This window comes from Pogona vitticeps, chromosome 3 (genome assembly GCF_051106095.1).
Source record: "Pogona vitticeps strain Pit_001003342236 chromosome 3, PviZW2.1, whole genome shotgun sequence".
In the NCBI taxonomy this organism is placed as follows: Eukaryota; Metazoa; Chordata; class Lepidosauria; order Squamata; family Agamidae; genus Pogona; species Pogona vitticeps.
The window spans coordinates 53,546,920-53,568,243 of NC_135785.1; the positions used below are offsets into that span (position 1 = coordinate 53,546,920).

At 44.1% G+C, this 21,324-nt stretch overlaps 1 protein-coding gene across 3 annotated transcripts in view; it reads left to right on the top strand.

Moving 5' to 3' along the window:
• The first annotated feature begins 1,115 nt into the window (after positions 1-1,115).
• The window catches only part of FGF8 (fibroblast growth factor 8), a 30,768-nt gene continuing 10,559 nt past the window's right edge, over positions 1,116-21,324 (top strand). The window contains exons 1-4 of one of the 3 annotated variants that reach the window (XM_020790842.3): positions 1,116-1,625; positions 1,802-1,838; positions 3,963-4,143; positions 20,606-20,712. In XM_020790842.3, coding sequence (XP_020646501.1) covers positions 1,594-1,625; positions 1,802-1,838; positions 3,963-4,143; positions 20,606-20,712 — 357 coding nt within the window. In that variant the 5' untranslated portion in view covers positions 1,116-1,593. The other 2 variants (XM_020790843.3, XM_020790841.3) reach the window with 2 other exon arrangements.

Consider the following 21,324-nt stretch of genomic DNA (forward strand, 5'->3'; position numbering starts at 1 on the left):
CATTTCTCCCGAGGTCTCCATTTATCTTAAGACTTCCTCCCTTCTTAAAGGCTCCCTCCCTTTAGCCTTCCCCATTTCATCCATGCAGTCCCGGGTTCCCCTGGAAGAAGGGCAAGGAGCCTACCAACGTGTGTGTTTGCCTTGTAGAAATAACGTACTGTTCATACACGCGGGAAATACGCAAGGCTTTCTCGTGGTTTGTGTGAAAGCCTACCGCGACACGGAGTCCACCCTTTGATCACCAGCTTTCTGGGATGCTCAGAAGTTGCACACCTTCCTGCGTGCTGGCGGGGCGGGCGGGCAGGTGCTGGGACGAACCGCACAGCGACTTGAGGGCTTCGAAGGGCCGCGAGTCACGCCGGCTCCCTGCGCGACCCACCCCACCCCCACCCCCACCCCCACCCCCAGCCTGGTGTTCCATCGGGCGCCTCTTTCCGGGCGTCTCGACACCTTGGCTGGCGGCGTTCCCCCCCCCAGGCGCCCAGAAGTGGGCCAGGGGAGCCTCCGGGTGTCCCGGTTCTTTCAAAGACGCCTCTCTCTTTTTTTGGCACCCCAGTGAACTGACTTGGCACCACTCGCGGATTCGTCTCTGCAAGGCGACGCCGCGCTAACGCAGGTACACCTGCACACGTGTGTGGGTGTGGGTGTGTGGGTGTGGGTGTTCGAAGGCAGCCGCCTATTCACACGCTCGTCCCTGCCCAGCGACGTGCGTGTGTATCCCCAGAAGGCGCATCTTTGGCAGGCGGGATACCTTCCAGCGCTGCCTGCCGATGCCGTAGGAGGGCGAGTGTAAGGCGGGGCGGGCGGGCGGATAGGGCGGGGTGGGGGGATGGGGTGGGGGGGACAGGGTGGTCGAGGGCCCTTCCCGGACAGATGAGAAGGGGCTGGCACATTGGCGAGCAGCGCCCAAGAGGAGGGACCTGGGCTGGGCTGGGCTAGGCCTGGCCGGACTGCACTGCCCTTCGGGCGTTGCGAGCGAGGCGCGCACACACCCGCCCGCCCGCCCTGCCAAGCGCCAGCGCTGCCCGCGACCAGGCGGCGTGAGGCTCCAACCGCTGCCCGATCCGCGCCTCGCCCGCCGCCTCGCCCCGCGCCTGGAGCTGTCAGCGCAGCCTGGGGAGCAGCCGCCCCCAGGAGGACTCGGGCTTCTCCCGTCTCTGCCGTCCCAGCTTGCCGCCGGAGCTTCTCCTTTCCTGCCGGGGAAGCGCCCCGTCGGACAGCCAGCCGGCCGGGCGAGGCGAGGCGAGGCGAACCCCCCACCCCGGCTTCCTAGCCCCGTCTCCGTTCCGGCCACCGCCGGCGTGGGGGCCCCGGAGCCCAGCCGCCTCTCGGCTCCCCTCCGCGTCCCCCGAGGCGGCTGCGGGGCTCCCCGGAAGGCCATGGGCTGGCCGCGCAGAAGCGCCCCCGCGCCCTGAGGAGCCGCTCCGGGGGAAAGGCGAGACACGCGCGACGGGGAGAGCCGCCCGCGGCCCCGCATCCCGCCCGTGAAAGTCAACAAAAGGCGAGGCGGCGCAAACCCCGCGCCGACCCGGAGCCTCCAGCGCCACTTTCTGCTCCGGTGACCGATCAAGTTACCGTGTAAACCCGCTCAGGATGAACCTCTTCTCTTCCATATTTAGCTATTTGTAAGTAGCCCCTGCTGCTTATTTGTTTGGGTGTCCCGGTTTGCTTTTCCCCGCCCCGGAAAAAAAAGCTCCCTTCATTTTCCATCTTTATTTCTGCTCCATTTCAAAGGCAAAATCATCTCACCATCTACTTTGTGTTTTTTCCCCTCCTTTCCCTCCCTTTCCCATTATCCTAGGCTACTGCACTTGTTTGCTTTCTGCTTGCAGGCACAGGTAAGGAACTGCTTTATTACTTTTTCCAAATATCTTTTTTAGGGTTTTTTTTTTTGGTCGTTTAGAGCCTAATCTTATAAAGCTGAGAGAGAGGAGTGATAATCGGAACAGTGTTATGAAAAGTATAGGTAACCAGTCTGATCGGAAGTGTTTGAGCAATCAGAGATCCGCAGCAGAGAATGAAGTGCAAAAGGTTGGGGAAGTACTATATGCAAAATTTGCAGAAAATTATGGTTGCAGATACCAGAGAAATGCTGGATATACTGATGTAGAAGCCAAGATATACAATGGTGCTGATTTAAAACTCTTCTGAAATACTTCCCAAACCAATGTGCATTTTAAAATTGTAAGCACTTTTGTTCAGCTGGTAGAAAAAATGAGGTTTAAGAATATTCAGGAGATGCTGATTTCAAGAACAATTAAATTATATTCAAGACCTCAGTTTTATAGTTTTGTTTACTAGAAATTAGGAATGCCATTATATTAAATGCCAGTCTTGTTACTGTGGAATCTCCAACCCTTCTGCTGCAGTATTGATTGCAAATCCAGAGAGCAAAAGACAAATGCATGCAGAAAAAATTCCCTCACGAGAGAAAGAGAGAGAGAGAGACAGAGAACAGGTGTAAGGTTTTGAGTTAAAATACAATCATTCCCTAATTCTGTAAGCCTGAGTAACAAAGATCATTCTGAATGTGAGGGAACTGTGTAAAAGCCATGTTGTAATATCTGTTGGTATCCAATGGAAATCAAAGAACAGAACGGTAGGATTTTGTCCACATGGTCCTCTCATCAGACCTAACAAGGGGATCCAGAGATATTATCAAAAGAACTGTCTATAGGAAATGCCGGTGTGCACACTCACATGCAGGCACACACAAAGGAAAAGAGAGCTAAATTGTCAAGGGAAATCCTCTATAAACTCCAGCTTTTTTTTGGGGGGGGGGAGGAGTTTGTTTTCCCATTTATATGGAAGGATCTTAGCGTTTGACATGGTGGGGGTGAGTTATTTCATGCCCTGCCACCCCACAAGATTGAAAGGAACAAATCTTCTCAACATTTGCTCAGAATACATCTTTATAAATGTCGAGGGCAAACTAAACCCCTTCAGACTTAAAAGAGGAATCGGAGAGGTAAGGCGAGGGAGGGGGGAGGTGAGTGGAAGAATTCTCCTAAGACTAGGCTGCAAGAGGAGAGAAACAGATTTGGGTTGTGGCAAAATCATTGTATGCTTGCAGTGAGGCAGTTCAAACCATTCCATAAGTGAATCTACTGCTCGCAGGCTTGCGATTAGCCTGAAATGTGGGTGGGTGGGAAACCCGTAGCCAGCCTCTGTGCATGGAAGGGCTCATAAATATTAGCTGGAAAGACAATTCCGAACTGCCTCTGCTGCTGACACAACTGATCCCTGTTTAAGGAGGGTAAAATATGGCTGCTTCTCTCCCCCCCCCCAACAGCTTTGACCACCAGTTACTCTGATCCATGGGATGGGGAGGAGGCTACGAACCCATGGGGCAAAACTTTGAAATTGGCCAGTTCAAATAGCGTGAAAGCAGATACCACAGAAACAGGGACAATCCTTGAAACTGCTGGGAGTGTGGTCTGACCAGAGATGTGCCTTATAACTCTTGTATTTATGGGAGAGCTTTGAATCAGAGGAATATGACTGACGAAGCAACTTTGTTTCTGCTCCTCTTTGCCCCATGGTGATCTAACACAATCCCAGCAATTCCTGCTGAATCTGCCCAAGCTTTAAGGGGTACAGACAAGGTTGGGGCCATGCCTGATCTGAGTCCACTGTGCGTGGTTTCACTCTGTCTGCCTTTAGAGAGGTCTTTTTGAAATTGGGTTATAAAAGGAGCCCTAAGCCCGGAGGCTGAGGACAACCTTGGGTTTCCTTTATCCCATAATGTGCTTCCTAAAAATAAGTGCCTGGGCAGCCTTGTACTTTCTCAGTCCTAGCTAGAATGCCAGGGTTTCTTTATATTGACCCCAGAGGGACATTCCTGGCTCTAAACTGCACTAATCTGGTACACTTTCAAAACACACCAGGAACGTGCCAAGATAGCCTTTCTCGGAGGAGTAGAGATTATAATGGTGTGTTGTATATTTTTTAATTTCCTAAAGGTAACTGTTCAGTCCCCACCTAATTTTACACAGCATGTGAGGGAGCAGAGCCTGGTGACCGACCAGCTAAGCCGCCGCCTCGTCCGCACCTATCAGCTGTACAGTCGGACCAGTGGGAAGCACGTGCAAATTCTGGACAACAAGAAAATCAATGCCATGGCAGAGGATGGAGATGCACACGGTAAGGCTTTCCATGTGCAGCAGCAGGGCTGTGGGAGGAGGGGGTGCATGCAGCACAGTAATTGATGATTTCCGTCCCCTTTGTTAGCCAGAAATCATTACAAGCATTTTGAAGGCAGGGGTCTGTGATGGAAGAATGTGGTGATCAATATTTGTAATAATAGTACATTGCTTTTCCTCTGGGGATCAGGAGGATAGCTCTCCTTATCACAGGGTGGGGTGGGGGAGTTACACCTGATCTCTCACCACCACTCCATTGATAGCGTGAATTGCATTTTTTTTTAAATGTCCGTTTTGTGCAGGGGTGAGGAGGAAGAAGAAGAGATTCCTTAGCTGTTTAGAAGGGTTGGCTGGCTAGTTTGTTGCTGCACTACAGCTCCAGAATCTCAGGCGTATAGAAACAAGGAAAAGGAGATGTTTTCTCCACCAGATATAGAGACTTAAGAGTTTTGCAAACCCTTAGGCCAAGTGTCTTCTCAGCTATGTTCTGAGTGCAACCTGGGTACAGCATGGGATAGGTAATTATCCTGGGCTTCATCTCAAACAATCCCTTGTGTGAGGAAGGGAATCTGGTAGTCAGTCCCAGAAAGTAACTTTTCCAAGGTCTAGCAACAGAAACCCCTTGGGATGTATGATAGGATCTGGTTGCGGATTGCTCTCTTTCAGGGAAAGGGGTGTGAGAGGGAAACCCTGGGCAGTGTGAGCATTTCGCACACTTTTATTTGATGTGTTCACTGCCCTTTCGATGGGGTACAAAGGGGAGAGATGTTAGTAAACCACGGGTACAATAAAGAGACTTTGGGCTTCTTCTCTGTAACTTCATCCATGTGCATGAGATGGTGTATAACTTAGATTAGATGCTTTGCTTTGCTTTATATGCTTGCTCTTGTTTTGCTTTCCATTTGTTGGTTCAAAATAATGTGATTTTTGGGCTACATGTTCATATTTGGACACCTCCCAGTTAGAATTCCTCGTCTTCTACATAAGCCGTAATTCCCCTTCTTCCCTTAGAACCACTATGCCAGAAATACACCACCTTTCACAGGTTTTGGCCTGGCTGAAGATTCCATGATGAGTTTTAATAGTTGGGGAGATTCCACGTGTATATACGTATATTTTAACCTTTCAAGCAAAATATCCTGGCCATGAACTAGCCATAATTTAAAGGAGGTTCTTCTTGTTTCCCTCTCCCTTTTAAATGCCTGATATAAAAAGAGAGGTTACTTTAGATTTAAATAACAATGTTATTTAAAGCCATGAGTGAGATGAGGGGAGCGGCTTGAAAAAGAAAAGACCTCTATTAAAACATAATAAAAAGGTTAAGCATTTGAAGAGCTAAGAAGCAAACTGAGCAATGATCTAAAACAGAAAGAGAACACAAGCAGTTTTTCAGATGTAAAGTTTTAAAAGAGTTGCAAGTCTGTAAATGTTAAAATAGAGGTTCAGGATTGTTCTATATGAATCTCTGGAGAGACCCCCATGTCTGGAAGAGCTATTAAAACTCTTCTTACTTTCACCTTTTTTAACATTTCCTGAATACTTTCTCCTCTTCGCAGTCCAGTTAGGGGATCAAGTGTGCCTCGCTGCATTTTTTCTGCATCTACGTAGCCACTTTCCCTTCAAAGCTTGAGCATGAAACATAATTTTACTGGGATAAATCTGTCACTGAAGTGAAAGAATAGAGTTGAAAATGTTATACTCCCCCCCCACTACACCAAACAAAATAAACGTTTCACACCATTAACATCTTATATTAAAATTTCACATTTTTGTTTTCGCTTTTTTAAAAAAAAATTGATTTAGCATGTGCATGTTAATTTTTTTTAAAAAAAGTGATTTATTTTCACCAATGATCGCTTTCTCTGCTGTGACATGTTTATGGCTGACTTAACGTCAGGTCCATTTTTCTTAGTTATCTGTCTTGTTTGTCAATATCTGACTCAGTTTTCTAATTAGGACTAAAGCCCCATGAATTCTAAGGTGTGGTCCAGCTCAGATAATTGTTTAGTGGCCTAATCCGGATTAGAACAGCCTTTCTCTGCATGAGAAGAAAGTTGTTTTGGAGGTTTATGATAGTTGTACCTTTTGGGAGATTCAGGATATAAGTTTGTTAGTGGAGGCAAGCTGCTGTCATATATTTTGAGGGGCTTGAAAATGTGGGACTATACCCCCCCATATCTCTCTGCTAGAATAATATGATTCTGGGGGTTGTAGACCACATCTGTAAACTCTGTATCTGTGTCACCTTGATGCACCTTACACTAGTATACTTTTCTGGAGGCAGGTTCTCTTTCCTGTTTGCCAGTTCTGGCCCACTGTTAACCTGTGTCTCTGGTCCCGAGCAGAGCTTCAGACCCATGGAGGCTGCCAAGCAAGCAGCAGTGATTCAGTGCTGGAGGCTGGTCACCAAAGAGGCTTGTGTGGCAGTGCAAAGCCCACCAACAGGCAATAAATCAGGAAGACCCTTTGAAAAGGTGGAAAGAGAGTGTGTGTGAGGGGAAAGCATGTGTTGTTCTGCCTCTGTGCAGGGCTGCTTTTTGGTGTCTCTCCATCAGTCAGCAGAGGGAAAGCATGAAAATTGATGCTCTTTAAACCTTTTACTGCTCTCTTGATCGACCTCCCTTGCTCGTGTCCCCCAAAGACAGATAAATAAGAGGACCTTGTCTATGTGGCTCAATGAAGGGGAGTCGGGGGTCCAATTGCTGTTTGGCAGGAGGTTTTTTTAAAAAAAGACAGATGTTAATATTTTATAGGCAGAAGAAGTGCTAAAATTAAAGGGGTTGTAATGGATCGGAAGATGTGTTGTGATGTTGTAATTCATAAATAGCTCAACATGCATGGGGGGAGAGAGAGAGAGAGAGAGATGGTCTTCTAGAGTTTGGGGTACCAACAGCTGAAAGTGTTGTGTAAAGGCTCCTGAACTCATCTAAAAGCATAAGCTGCGTAGCTCTGTTACCAGAGTCTGTGACAACCTGAGCTGGATATACTGTTTTGTACTACACCCCTCGTACTCCTCATGTAGTATGCTAATTAGTTATGTTGGTTAGGGGATTCTGGGCAATGTAGTCCAAAACAGTACAATTTCCAAATTCATGTGAACTCATTACTAAAGGTGAGCTCCTGGATAGTGATGGCATTCCTCTTCCTCTTCTATACACAAAGTCTTGTGGTGTTACGAATGCTGAGAGGCAGAAAAAAGGAAGGAGTATTCTGTAGGCCTGGGTTTTCTGCAGGCACAACATGCTTATTTGGGAGTTTGGGGACTATCTCAAATAATCTCAGGAAGTCCCTCTATGAGAAGAATTAGAACTGTTTTGAGACTTTTCATTTGAGGAGCTAAATCCAATCGTTAATCCCTCCCAACTAGAGTAGACCCATTAAGTTCAATAAAGCTTACAGATGTGCTGACTGAATCAATCCTGTTCACAGTTGTACCATAACTGGGTCTAACTGGAGTGAGCCTAAATAAGAGAAGTCTTGAGAGACATCTATGGGAATTTGCATTGTATGACAATGTGAACATACCAACGGTTTGCCCCCTCCTTTGCATACAAGGTCATCCAGCCAAACCCAAAGTAAGCCTTCTTTCGTACAGTGCCTAGTTAAACAAGTTTGAAACAGTATTCTTTAAAGTTACTTTATATTTTAAAATAATGCATTAGTCATTATGTTTGAAGGGTTACTTTGTATTTTTTTAAATCTGTAAATTAATAACAAAACATATAAGCAGAAAAGTTCTCCTCCCTGAAATATTTTGAAAGCTATGAATAAACATGACTTCTTACTCCCTCTCCCAAAAGTTCTGTAAATTTGTTATTCTGAAACAAGCTATCATTGCAAAAAGTAAGTAGCATCATTATTTGTCCGCAGGTGTGCAAATTTGTGCTTTTGGGCTGCAGCTTCCAGAATTCCTTAGGCAGTATAACTGTCCAGAGAATTCTGGGAATTGTACTCTACTAAACCACAAATCTGCACATGTCTACTTATAAGCCATTGTTTCCAGGCTCTGGGAACTGATTACCACAAGTTGTGAAGCTGGATACCTAGCTAGATGGCTTTAAAAGTATATTAAAATAAATTCATGAACGATAAGGCTATCCATGACTACCAGCTATGGAGATGGCATGCTACCTCCAAATTAAAAGGTGACGTGCTTCTGAATTATCAGCAAGTCAAAGGCAAGAACAAGAAGGTAGTCTCGGAAGTCTATCTCGTTTTCTGGCATTTGATTGATCACTGTGGAAAACAGGTTGCTGGACTAAAATAGGCCTTTGGTCTGAGAACTGCTGCTGTGCTTTCACTAAACTGAGAGAAGAAGAATGCACTGATTCTGGATAAGCAGCTGCCTGTGTTTCTGTGTGGAAACCTTAGGACTTCCATATCTCTCTATTTCTGGGCTGAATCCGGAGGGCAGATTGCTTTAGGATTCAATTAGTCAGGCTTAGCTTTCTTTAAACCCCTCGGTACTGTTAATATTTATCATCAACATATGCTGTCAAGTCAATTCTGACTTACGGCGACCCTTTTCAGGGCTTTCCAGGTACTCAGAAGTGGTTTACCAGTCCCTTCTTCTAGGGGCTCCCTGAGACTGTGTGGGTTGCTCAAGGCCACAGAGGCTAGCTCTACTCATAGGAAACAGTGGGGAATTGAACTCCCAACTTCTGGCTCCTCAGCCAGATACCTCAGCCATTGAGATATACAGCCACGACTGTCTACAGTTATGTCTGTTGAATGCTTACTACTCCAACCAGAGCTTACTTTTTTTTAATTAAAAGCTACCTTTATCATGCCGAGGACCCAAGAAGTAGTTACCATTAAAGAAACAGTTTCGAAAAGTAACTACTTTCTTCCAGATTTCTCAATAATAACTCAAGTACGTAGTTCTTTGTTTAAACCCTGAACTTCATAAGCTATTGTTAAAATGGTCTCCAGCTGTCCATCTTGCTGTGGCCTCAACACCCACAAAAGAGCAAGCGGCAACAGCACAAGTCAAAGCACAATACTGTACCATGGGGGTATTCTTCTTCCATCATTTATCAAGCCACATCTCTGAAACCATGAAAGTAGCTAAAAAAAATTAATGCACTACAAAAAGAAGATATTTAAACTACAATCCAAGTGCCACGTAATTATACCTACATTACTTGCAAAAAGGAATTAACGGCAAGTAGCTATCTATATGCCTCCTGACATCCAGGTTCTCATCCCAGTTCTTATTCAGAGAAGAGATCACTGGCCTCTGTAATCTCTCTGAAAGTTGATTCCAGGGCTACTGCTTTGTTGTGTGGTGAGTGGGGGAACAGCGTATCCTCGAAATGTCTTAACTTGCCTCTGATCATTTGTATGACATACAACTCTTAGGCTTATGTAGCTGCAGGTTTCAGATCTTACTCTTATCCTCTTTTTGGTAACTGTTGAATCTTGGATTTCATTATTCATCAGTGGGCTCAAAGCCAAAAGCCAGGCATGGCACAGGCTAGTTAGTCAACTGTAGACCCAAAAGGCACGGTGGGAATTGAATAAACAAGTTCCTGCCTTTGCAAGGCAAGATGGATAGGGCAAAAGGGCAAGAGCATGGTTTCATAAAGGTTATCGCCCTCTTCTCTAACTATTGACAAAGAATTATAGTAATTGGGAAGCACTAACTGGACAATGTAGTGGCCCTTTAAGCACTGACTTTGCAACCCAGGCATTCAAAAGATTGTGTACACCCTTATTTAGATAGGGTGCATCCTGTCCCTTTGCCAAGGAAACAAAACTCCTGGATGAAGGGCCATAGCCAAAGTCAAGGGCTGGAAATGCTAGTTGAGAGCCAAGGGGCATAGTATAAAGGATTTTATAAATGAGACAATGGTAAATTGCAGCCCTTTTTGAAGTGTGTGCTGGTGGATGGAGAAGGTGCACTGCTGAATCAAGCCTGAAGCAGATATAAAATGTGTTTCCCACAATCCTGAGTTAATATACAAGAGGGCTTTTTTCCAGAGTAGCACCCTGATTGAGGTGCTTCTTCCTTGTGAACATCAGGCTGATTTCCATCCGTCACCAGTGTCTGACAAACATGGAAAACTTGTTTTGTTGGAATGCTGGCTTTAAAAAAGGTCTTGAGTGTGTTTTTAAATAATATTTTGCTTTTGTTCAGGCTTCATCTTGTGATTTTTTTTTATTGCACACTGGTTTGGGAGAGAGGTTGGTGGGCAGAAAAGTGATTTATAAATCCTTTGCATAGATAAATTAAAAGTCTCCTTTAGGACTGTTTCAGACAATCAGTTCATAACATGCTTGCTTTTCTTTTCTGCCTGCTTGGGATAAAAACATTTTGCCTTAAAGAACCCCTTCTTCATTTAGAATATCACGTGTTTTCTAGTGCACATGGAACAGCATGCAATGTATTTCTTCCCTGCTTAGCAGCAAATTTCATTTTGATTTCGTGTGCTGCTGTCTGAAATGGGGATGTGTGTCCTAGATGGCTATCAGATAATGACAGGCCTTTCCCCTCAACCATCCCAGCCATCACCCCCCACCTCATGTATACACATCATTGATAATGCATGAGGCAGGCTGGATGCTAATGTCGTCATGCATGAGATGGCTGAGCCATGTGGTGACCTGAACACTGGTGCTCAGTTTGCCACAAACAGGCTCACGTAAGGACTAAAACTGATTAATACCAAGACATTTTGTTTGGGGGGCTAAATCCAGTTGTTAGTCCCAACTAGAGTAGACCCATTGAGTTCAATGAAGCTTACAGGTGTGCTGACTTAATCAGTCCTGTTCACAGTTGTACCATAACTGGGTCTAACTGGAGTGAGCCTAAATAAGAGAAGCCGTGAGAGACTATCTATGAAAATATGTGTTGTATGACAAAGTGAACATACTGAAGGTTTGCCCCCGCCTTACAATATTTGAATACAAGGTCATCCAGCCAAACCCAAAATAAGCCTTCTTTCATACAGTGCATAGTATGAATGCACTGCTGTGCAGATTTGTGCTTTTGGACTACAACCTAGTACCAAGACAAAGCAGGAAAAGATCCCTTATCTGTTTTATCTGTTTTATCAGATGTCTTCTTCCTTGGTAGCAAGTTTTTATGCTTTGCCTACTGATAGTTCAATCATTGATTTGTTTCTCGTATAGGAAGCTCAAATGAATAATCTTTCGTTTGCCTAAAAATGTATCTTCTGTTTAAAGACCGTTCTCTCTCTCTTTTTTTTAAACCCACATTAACATTATTCACAAGAGATAACATTTCAGATGAGGAATGTTATGATAGGGGAGAACTATGTGTTACCACTGCAAATGTGCATTTCTGAACCAACATTTGCTAAGGCAATATAAATGCATGGGCAGGTGGTGCGAGGATGGGAGGTGGCAGGATGAGAAATAGGTTTTACCCTACTGCCATCTATTTGTACTCGCCTTGCAAATAAGTGACTTTTTCTCCATCCTTCATTGTTGTTTTTACAGATTATCAAATCACTTCAGACTTATGACAACATTAACTGAGTTTTCAAAGTGTATGATATATCCAGTGAGTTTCCATGGCCCTGCAGGTGTCTGGAATCCAACACTATCCATTATATCACACTGGCTATCATCTTTTCTCTCTCCACACACACACACACGCACACACACACACACGTCTTTCCCCCAATACTTTCAATTGGAGATGAACTGGGGAAAATTTATCTGAAATAGCTGTGGGGGAATATGTGACATTTGCAGGGAATAAGTAATGAATGGCTAACTCAGTGAGTTTAGTACAGTGTCTGGCTGCAGAGCCAGAGGTTGGGAATTCTTCCCCACTGTGCCTCCAGGGAGAAGAACCAGTTTGTGTGGCTCCTGGGCAAGCTGCACAGTCCTAGGTTGCCTCCAGAAGAAGGGAATGGTGAACCACTCCTGAGTATTCTCCACTTGGAGAATTCTGAAAAGAGTCACCATAAATCAGAAGTGATCCATAGCCAGCCAGCAATAAGCCCCCACAATTCCTTCTTTTCACTCTGTGCTGGTTACCCTGTACAATATTTTATTGTAAACCGCCCAGAGTAGTAGTTCTTTGGCACTAATAGGAGTGCTATTCAGATTAAAGCAAGCAAGCAAGCAATAAACAAACAAACAAACAAACAAACAAACAAATAAATAAATAAATAAATAAATAAATAAATAAATAAATAAATAAATAAATAAATACACTCCCTCCATCAGTATTTTGGGGCAACTGTGAGATGTAGAAACCCATATTTGTCTCCTAATGTGCATTTCTGATTTGAGCAGTGGTATAGTAATAAATTCCAAATTGCAGACACTCAGCATATTAGTCCCTATGGCTGCACTTATAAGGAAAGCTTAAAAAATGAAAGTCTCTCTGTTGACCCATATCATATCAGATCTCGCAGTGTTTATCAGAAGCAGATATTTTGTAAAGCTAATTGACCTTAAAAGCCAGTTTAAGACCAAGCCATCTCAAAATAGTTTGCGCTGCAATAGGGACAGCTTGCAACAACATATTGTTCTGGAAAAAAAATCAATTTCCTCCCTAACTACCATGAATATGGCTGGTTTGCTAAGAAGAAACAGGAAAAGCAGGGAGTAGATGCACATGATGCCATCATCCCCACAAATCAAAAGTCCCCACCTCCATCATTCAACAAGAAGTTTCTTTGGGGGATTTCAATTCCCAGAATCCCTCTATCAGCCTTGTCACCAGTCATTGCTGGGAGGTTCTTGGAAGGATCAATCATTCAAAGAAGCAGTTTTTTCTGAGTGCCTTTCATGAAGAGGTGACAGTAGGGAGCAGCATGTCTTCTCCCTGTTGCAAAGCTATTCTTTTCCCCAGATGCTATGACCAGGTATTAATAGCAAACCCATGTGAGTGACCTGTTATCCTGGTGAGAATTGTTGTGATGTGGACTCTTGCTCCAATATTGCCTGGGGTAATTAAAGATTCTGTGTGAATTACAACAGTGACTTAACTGCCCTAGGAAACTTCAGACTGACTTGAATCAACTCTGGATAGCTTCCCTGTTTAGCTGCATCTTGATTGGCTGAAGATGAAAAGTGGGGCTGAGCAATTTGTGTTTTTGTTTGCTGTACTAATACAATGAGAAGTCAATGAAATAGGTCTTGCATTTGAATGAAGAGGGACTCCACCAGGAACAAAGGTGACACTCCAGAACAACTTCTCTGCAGTCTTCATAGTTTCTTCCCATCTTTCTTGGGAATGCTTGCAGGTGCACATAGTAGAGCACCCCATGCTTAGAGGGATGAGTACTGCAAACCACAAATAATGTGAGAAGGTATCACACTGGTGTGCAAACATCCATGTGAGCTCTTCCTTATGGCCTCCTAGTCCCCAAATGTTTCATTCCATACTCTTCAGGCACAGTTGGTCTTGATCTCTGGACTCTAGGAAAGAGACACAGGCTCACTGCTCCATGCATTGATTGAAGCCTTTGCAAATACTGCCTGCACCTGGAGACTTTAAGATAGAGATCTTCTGAGCTGAGTTGGGCCCCACAGCAGCTCCAATAACATGTCATTCTTTCCAGTGACACTGTGTAACTGGATCTCTTCCATTGTTGAATCCGATCAACTTGTTGTGAGGACATGACCTGAAACCAAAGTGCTGAGCTCCATAATGTGACATAACATGACATAACATTTATATTGCTTATGAATTGTAATATATGGTAGCTATCCTACTATATCTAAGTACGTGCTACCTATATATCTTCAAATAGTGAACTCTTAAATGGTTTGCATATGAAATCTCATCCCCTCCCATAGTTCCCCCAGGCATTTGCCTTTCCCCCCCACTTCATTCCAGCTTATCCTCACTCTTGTTTTGTCCACAGCTTATCTGCTTTTTATCCTGTCCATCCCATCCTCTGTTATCACACCACTTGTTGTACCTAGGCTATCCTGTACAATTTCCCTGTATAAGAAGGCTTCCAGCTCAGTCTGCAGACTTCACCCAGCAGACATCATGGGGATGACGGCAACAAATACCTTTGCTTAATGCTAGGCCTGCTCCAACAGGGTAAAAAGTGGGGCTGGTAAATGGCAATTTAAAAAGCAAAATAGGTATGGGACTGAGAAGAACTGAATTTCCCCCCTCTCCAGAAATACAGCCAGACTCCGATATTGGGGTGAATCATTTTTGCCCTTAAAGTTACTACCAACCTTGCTTTATAAGTGTGTCTGTGAGGCTGGACTTGAACAGAATGATCAGCTGCTGTACTGTGTCCTTAAGTCTCTGTACTGCAGTGGTTATAGGGTTACCATATTAATAGCTGGCTGGGTAGCTCAGTGAGATGAAGCACCATGACCAGTGGTCAAAAGTCCAATTCCCTGTGGTGTCTTGTAGAAAAGCCAGCCTGTATGGCCTTGGGCCAGTGTCACAGTCCCAATGAGCTTCCAGAAGAAGGGAGCTGCAAGCCACTTCTGGGTATTCTGTACCTAGAAAACCCTGGAAGGATCACCATGACTCATAATTGACTTAGCAATGCACCATTATTATTAGAATTTAAATGTCTATAATGGATTACACTGTTTTGGTAAAAGGAAGCAAGCTTTGTGATGGGCCAGACATCCTGAGGGGAAAAGGCAACCGTTCCTAGTTTAGGAACACAAATACATCCACATCCTAAAGTCACAAGGACCAAAAACAGGTTTTCAGTCTTTTATAGATGGCTTGGACAACTTGGGTCCTAAAGAAGGACAGCATCAAGGCTCCTGCACGGAGGTCAGTTTCTCAGATTCCTTTGTCTATTTCATGGACAGAGGAAAGGCCCAGGATGCATGCGGTGGCCCTTTAAGGCTGGTTGCCTTCAATTCTTTGGGGTTCCTTCAGCAAGAAGAGGGGGAGAAGCCATTGATCTGTAATTTGCATAGCTGCTTTGCAAATCAATCAATTCCTCTATTTAAAAAAACTGAGACTAAATCAATATGCCCTCTCAACTCTCACAAAGGTGAAATGCATTAAGGGCCCAGTCTTACCCTTCATGGCTTCCTTTACCAGCTGCAAAGTCAGCATCAGTGAAGGGAAAGAGAGAGAGAGAGAGAGAGGAGGTGGAGGAGAAAGAGAGGGAACTAAAGCTGTCTTGCAGGTCTTCCTGCCCTCTGTATGGCTCAGAGGCAAGGAGAGCAAAGGGGCCATATGGAACAGTGCCAAATTAGACAAGGATTCTCCTGCTTCCACCCAAATCATACTGCTTCCTTTTAAACAAAGAGTTCTTAAGGCTCTTCATTAAATGTGTTCTTCTGAGTTTGGAACAGTACCACAGTCTGGGGCTTTCGTGTTTTAGTTATAGGTCCAGTTCTTTTTCCATTATTTGGGGACTATGAGACTCTTTCAGAGTAAACTGCAACCCGTCCCTTGCTTCTAGTCTCTTGAAGTGCCAAGAGAGGAAACATGGAGAGGGCCGCCAAGATGTGTTACTGTCTGAAGCAGAAAAAGAAAATCTCTCTCTCTCTCTCTCTCTCTCTCTCTCTCTCTCTCTCTCTCTCTCTCTCTCTCTCTCTCTCTCTCTCTCTCTCTCTCTCTCTCTCACACACACACACACACACACACACACACACACACACACAGAGTGTGTAAGAGAGTGAGAGAGAGAGTACCAAAGGCAGCAGAGTTGAAAATCCTCTTCTCAATGTTCCTTTACAAAATAAAATAATAAAAAGAATGCTATCAAAATAAAACAATTATTTGCTGCCCTTTCATGATCGATTGCTCCATATAGTGACAGGACCTGCTGTGATACTCACCATTTTGGCCACTGGTTGAAAATAGCTGTGATTTTGGGTCTTACTCGCATTTAGAAGTTTTGTTTCTTGCACATAACATTTGAATGGAAGCACAGTTGTTTGCTCTCTGTGTTTGTATTTTTACATATAGTGACTCCTCCCTTGTACATCAGCTCTAGGCACCTCATGTTGCCATTTGTGCTGTCTACAGGCTCTTAACTTTTGTCCATGTCAGCGGGGAAAAATATTCAAAACAAAAATCTGTAAAGTGGTCCTCCAGTCCCTGCAAAACATCTTTCTACATGCCTTTGCTTCCTGTGTGGTATTTGAAACTAGATATCTTTGCTTTAGTTCAGTATACAAGTTGTTCCCTGTGTGTGTGTTTAGTCGTTTAGTCGTGTCCGACTCTTCGTGACCCCATGGACCAGAGCCTGCCAGGCCCTCCTGTCTTCTACTGCCTCCCGGAGTTGTGTCAGGTTCATGTTGGTTGCTTCGCAGACACTGTCCAGCCATCTCATCCTCGGTCGTCCCCTTCTCCTCTTGCCATCACACTTTCCCAACATCAGGGTCTTTTCCAGGGAGTCTTTTCTTCTCATTAGATGGCCAAAGTACTGGAGCCTCAGCTTCAGGATCTGTCCTTCCAGTGAGCACTCAGGGTTGATTTCCTTTAGAACTGATAGGTTTGTTCTCCTTGCAGTCCAGGGGATTCTCAAGAGCCTCCTCCAGCACCACAATTCAAAGGCATCAATTCTTCGGCGGTCTGCTTTCTTTATGGTCCAGCTCTCACTTCCATACATCACGACAGGAAAAACCATAGCTTTGACTATTCGGACTTTTGTTGGCAAGGTGATGTCTCTGCTTTTCAAGATGCTGTCCAGATTTGTCATCGCTTTCCTCCCAAGAAGAAGGCGCCTTTTAATTTCAGGGCTGCTGTCTCCATCTGCAGTGATCATGGAGCCCAGGAAGATAAAATCTGACACTGCCTCCATATCTTCCCCTTCTATTTCCCAGGAGGTGATGGGACCAGTGGCCATGATCTTAGTTTTTTTGATGTTGAGTTTCAGACCGTTTTTTGCACTCTCCTCTTTCACTCTCATTACAAGGTTCTTTAATTCCTCCTCACTTTCTGCCATCAGAGTGGTATCATCTGCATATCGGAGGTTGTTGATATTTCTTCCGGCAATCTTAATTCCGGCTTGGGTTTCTTCCAGTCCAGCCTTCCGCATGATGTATTCTGCATATAAGTTAAATAAGCTGGGGGACAATATACAGCCTTGCCGTACTCCTTTCCCAATTTTGAACCACTCAGTTGTTCCATGACCAGTTCTAACTGTTGCTTCCTGTCCCACATATAGGTTTCTCAGGAGACAGATAAAGTGGTCAGGCACTCCCATTTCTTTAAGAACTTGCCATAGTTTGCTGTGGTCCACACAGTCAAAGGCTTTCGCATAGTCAATGAAGCAGAAGTAGATATTTTTCTGGAACTCTCTGGCTTTCTCCATAATCCAGCGCAAGTTAGCAATTTGGTCTCGAGTTCCTCTGCCTCTTCGGAATCCAGCTTGTACTTCTGGGAGTTCTCGGTCCACATACTGCTGAAGCCTACCTTGTAGGATTTTGAGCATAACCTTGCTAGCGTGTGAAATGAGTGCAATTGTACGGTAGTTGGAGCATTCTTTGGCACTGCCTTTCTTTGGGATTGGGATGTAGACTGATCTTTTCCAATCCTCTGGCCACTGTTGAGTTTTCCAAACTTGCTGGCATATTGAATGTAGCACCTTAACAGCATCATCTTTCAAGATTTTAAATAGTTCAACTGGAATGCCATCACCTCCACTGGCCTTGTTGTTAGCCAGGCTTTCTAAGGCCCACTTGACTTCGCTCTCCAGGACGTCTGGCTCAAGGTCAGCAACTACATTGTCTGGGTTGTCCGGGATATCCACATCTTTCTGATATAATTCCTCTGTGTATTCTTGCCACCTCTTCTTGACGTCTTCTGCTTCTGTTAGGTCCCTCCCATTTTTGTCTTTTATCATGTTCATCTTTGCGCAAAATGTTCCTCTAATATGTCCAATTTTCCTGAACAGATCTCTGGTCTTTCCTTTTCTGTTATCTTCCTCTATTTCTTTGCATTGTTCATTTAAGAAGGCCCTCTTGTCTCTCCTTGCTATTCTTTGGAAGTCTGAATTCAAGTTTCTGTAACTTTCCCTATCTCCCTTGCATTTTGCTTCCCTTCTCCTCTCTGCTATTTCTAAGGCCTCGTTGGACAGCCACTTTGCTTTCTTGCATTTCCTTTTCTTTGGGATGGTTTTCGTTGCTGCCTCCTGGACAATGTTACGAGCCTCTATCCAAAGTTCTTCAGGCACTCTGTCCACCAAATCTAGTTCCTTAAATCTGTTCTTTACTTCCACTGTGTATTCATAAGGGATTTGGTTTAGATTATACCTGAGTGGCCCAGTGGTTTTTCCTAATCTCTTCAGTCTAAGCTTGAATTTTGCTATGAGAAGCTGATGATCAGAACCGCAGTCAGCTCCAGGTCTTGTTTTTGCTGACTGTATAGAGCTTCTCCATCTTTGGCTGCAGAGAATATAATCAATCTGATTTCGATATTGCCCATCTGGTGATTTCCATGTATAGAGTCGCCTCTTGTGTTGTTGGAAAAGAGTGTTTGTGATGACCAGCTTATTCTCTTGACAAAACTCTATTAGCCTTTGTCCTGCTTCGTTCTGAACTCCAAGGCCAAACTTCCCTGTTGTTCCTTTTATCTCTTGGCTCCCTACTTTAGCATTCCAGTCCCCTAGAATGAGAAGAACATCTTTCTTTGGTGTCAGTTCTAGAAGGTGTTGTAAATCTTCATAGAATTGTTCAATTTCAGTCTCCTCAGCAATGCTGGTTGGTGCATAAACTTGGATTATTGTGATGTTGAATGGTCTGCCTTGGATTCGTATTGACATCATTCTATCATTTTTGAGATTGTATCCCATTACAGCTTTTCCCACTCTTTTGTTGACTATGAGGGCTACTCCATTCCTTCTACGGGATTCTTGTCCACAATAGTAGATATGATAATCATCTGAGCTGAATTCGCCCATTCCTGTCCATTTTAGTTCACTGATGCCCAGGATGTCGATGTTTATTCTTGCCATCTCCTGTTTGACCACCTCCAGCTTCCCAATGTTCATAGATCTTACATTCCAGGTTCCTATGCAGTATTTTTCTTTGCAGCATTGGATTTTCCTTTCACTTCCAGGCACGTCCACAGCTGAGCGTCCTTTCGGCTTTGGCCCAACCACTTCATTAGCTCTGGAGCTACTTGTACTTGTCCTTCGCTCTTCCTCAGTAGCATGTTGGACGCCTTCCGACCTGAGGGGCCCATCTTCCAGCGTCATATCTTTTAGCCTTTTGTTTCTGATCATGGGGCGTTCTTGGCAAAGATACTGGAGTGGCTTGCCATTTCCTACTCCAGGTGGATTGCGTTTAGTCGGAACTCTCCACTATGTCCTGTCCGTCTTGGGTGTCCCTGCACGGCATAGCCCATAGTTTCTCTGAGTTACTCAAGCCCCTTCGCCACGACAAGGCAGCAATCCATGAAGATGTACTGTAAGACAAATTGGATTGCAAGTGTATCTTCACTCTCAAATAAAAGCAAACACCCATTCATTAAATTTAATGTAATTCCCCTCTCCATCAATTTATAGGGATTCTTGATTTTTTTAAAAAAAAAAGTTAGTATGCTGTGATGTTTAAAGGTAAGGAGAGGTGATGATTGGATCAGATGATGCAAGAAAGAGATGGGCAGGGACCAGAAGCTACCTCTTGCTCAAAGCTATCCAACTATGTTGCATGCTCTTGGTTTCAAATTTTTGCTCTTCATCAGAAAGCTTGTAAGACTCCCAAACCTGAACTTGGTTGGGTTTCTTTTGTTCTTTTGCACAGACCACCACTGCCACTCCTGTACACAGCATGTTTCCCTTTTGGCTGTACAAGGCTTGAGCTACTAATTCAGGAAGACAGTGTTTCCTCTTGGAAATCTGCTGTGATGCCCTTGTAAGATTGATTGATTGATTACGTGTGCTGTTTCTGTAACTGCCATAGTTATTGCAGTTGCTCATATAGCCGTTGGAGAGACAAAACATTTCTTGGCCTTAACTTGCAATCCAAAAAGACATGACACAAAAGGAAAACAGGATAGGCAAGAAAACGGAAAACAAGAAAATTTGGGGCAATTTCCTAATGTAACGATTTAGGCATTGTAATTTTCAACATCACTAGCTTGGAGGTAGAGGACTTCATTTCTTTTTAGACTGCCCTTTATATCTCAGTTTCCTGATCCACTTTGTCCTGGTACTGGAGATAATATTTTCTCAAATAAAACTAGGCCTGCATTGGCAGGAACAGTTTATTATGTGATATTTAGGGTTTCTGAATATGTTAGATTAGCCTTAGAGCAGGAAACTTTTTGTGCCCCCAATGAGAATACATATTCCCAGAACTATTTTAAATAATAATTATTATTTAAGTGAATAATTCCTTCCTGTAGCATTGTACTGTAGCATGTCTTGCCTTCTCTTATTTATTGTTAATTATTATTTCATTACCCAATTCTTTGTCTCCCCACCTGCCCGCCCCCCTTTTTTTGGTGCTTCTGAAAAAAGCCTGATCAGCCACTGCTCAATAAACAGTACTAATTCTCATCTCTTCTTTTGTTGCGATCTTCTCTCCAGCCAAACTCATTGTGGAGACCGACACTTTCGGGAGCCGGGTAAGGATCAAGGGGGCTGAAACTGGCTTCTATATCTGCATGAACAAGAAAGGAAAGCTGATTGGCAAGGTGAGAAGATAAGAAAATTAGGTTTGCACAGCTCCTTGGGCATGCTGAGTGTAGCTCAGCTGGTTTGTTGTGAGACAAGGAGGAGCAGAGCAAACCTCTTGCAAGAGTGAAAGCTGATGATGAGAGGGCAGAAGGGGATACAAGCTGAGCCATAAGTTAGCCCATTCACACCCTTACCTTCACGTTGCATGTTTTTCATATAACGTGCTTGCCATTTGCTCATGGCAACTTCCACCACTAGACAATTAAAGCTGTACATGCAGCAAAATCCAAACAGCTCTAAAGATGGGGAGAAGTTTTAGAGTGAGACACTCTCACAGTGTGATTTTTCAGTGCCAGCCTCCTACAGCAGACTCTGCCAGGCTTTGGACTGGAATACTGATTGCTACCTTTATTGGTAAGAAAGCATGTAATGAAAGCTTTCTTGTTGTTATTGTAAGGAAAGAAAACTTTAATACTGTGGACAGTTTTTGCTTTAATAACTCAAAAACTGGAAGGATTATATTAGTAGATTAAAGGAATATTCACAATATATGCACAATTTGCCATGACACTTCTCCCCACTGCAAACTCCAGCACAGATACTGGCCAGGAGCAGCCATACGATTATAT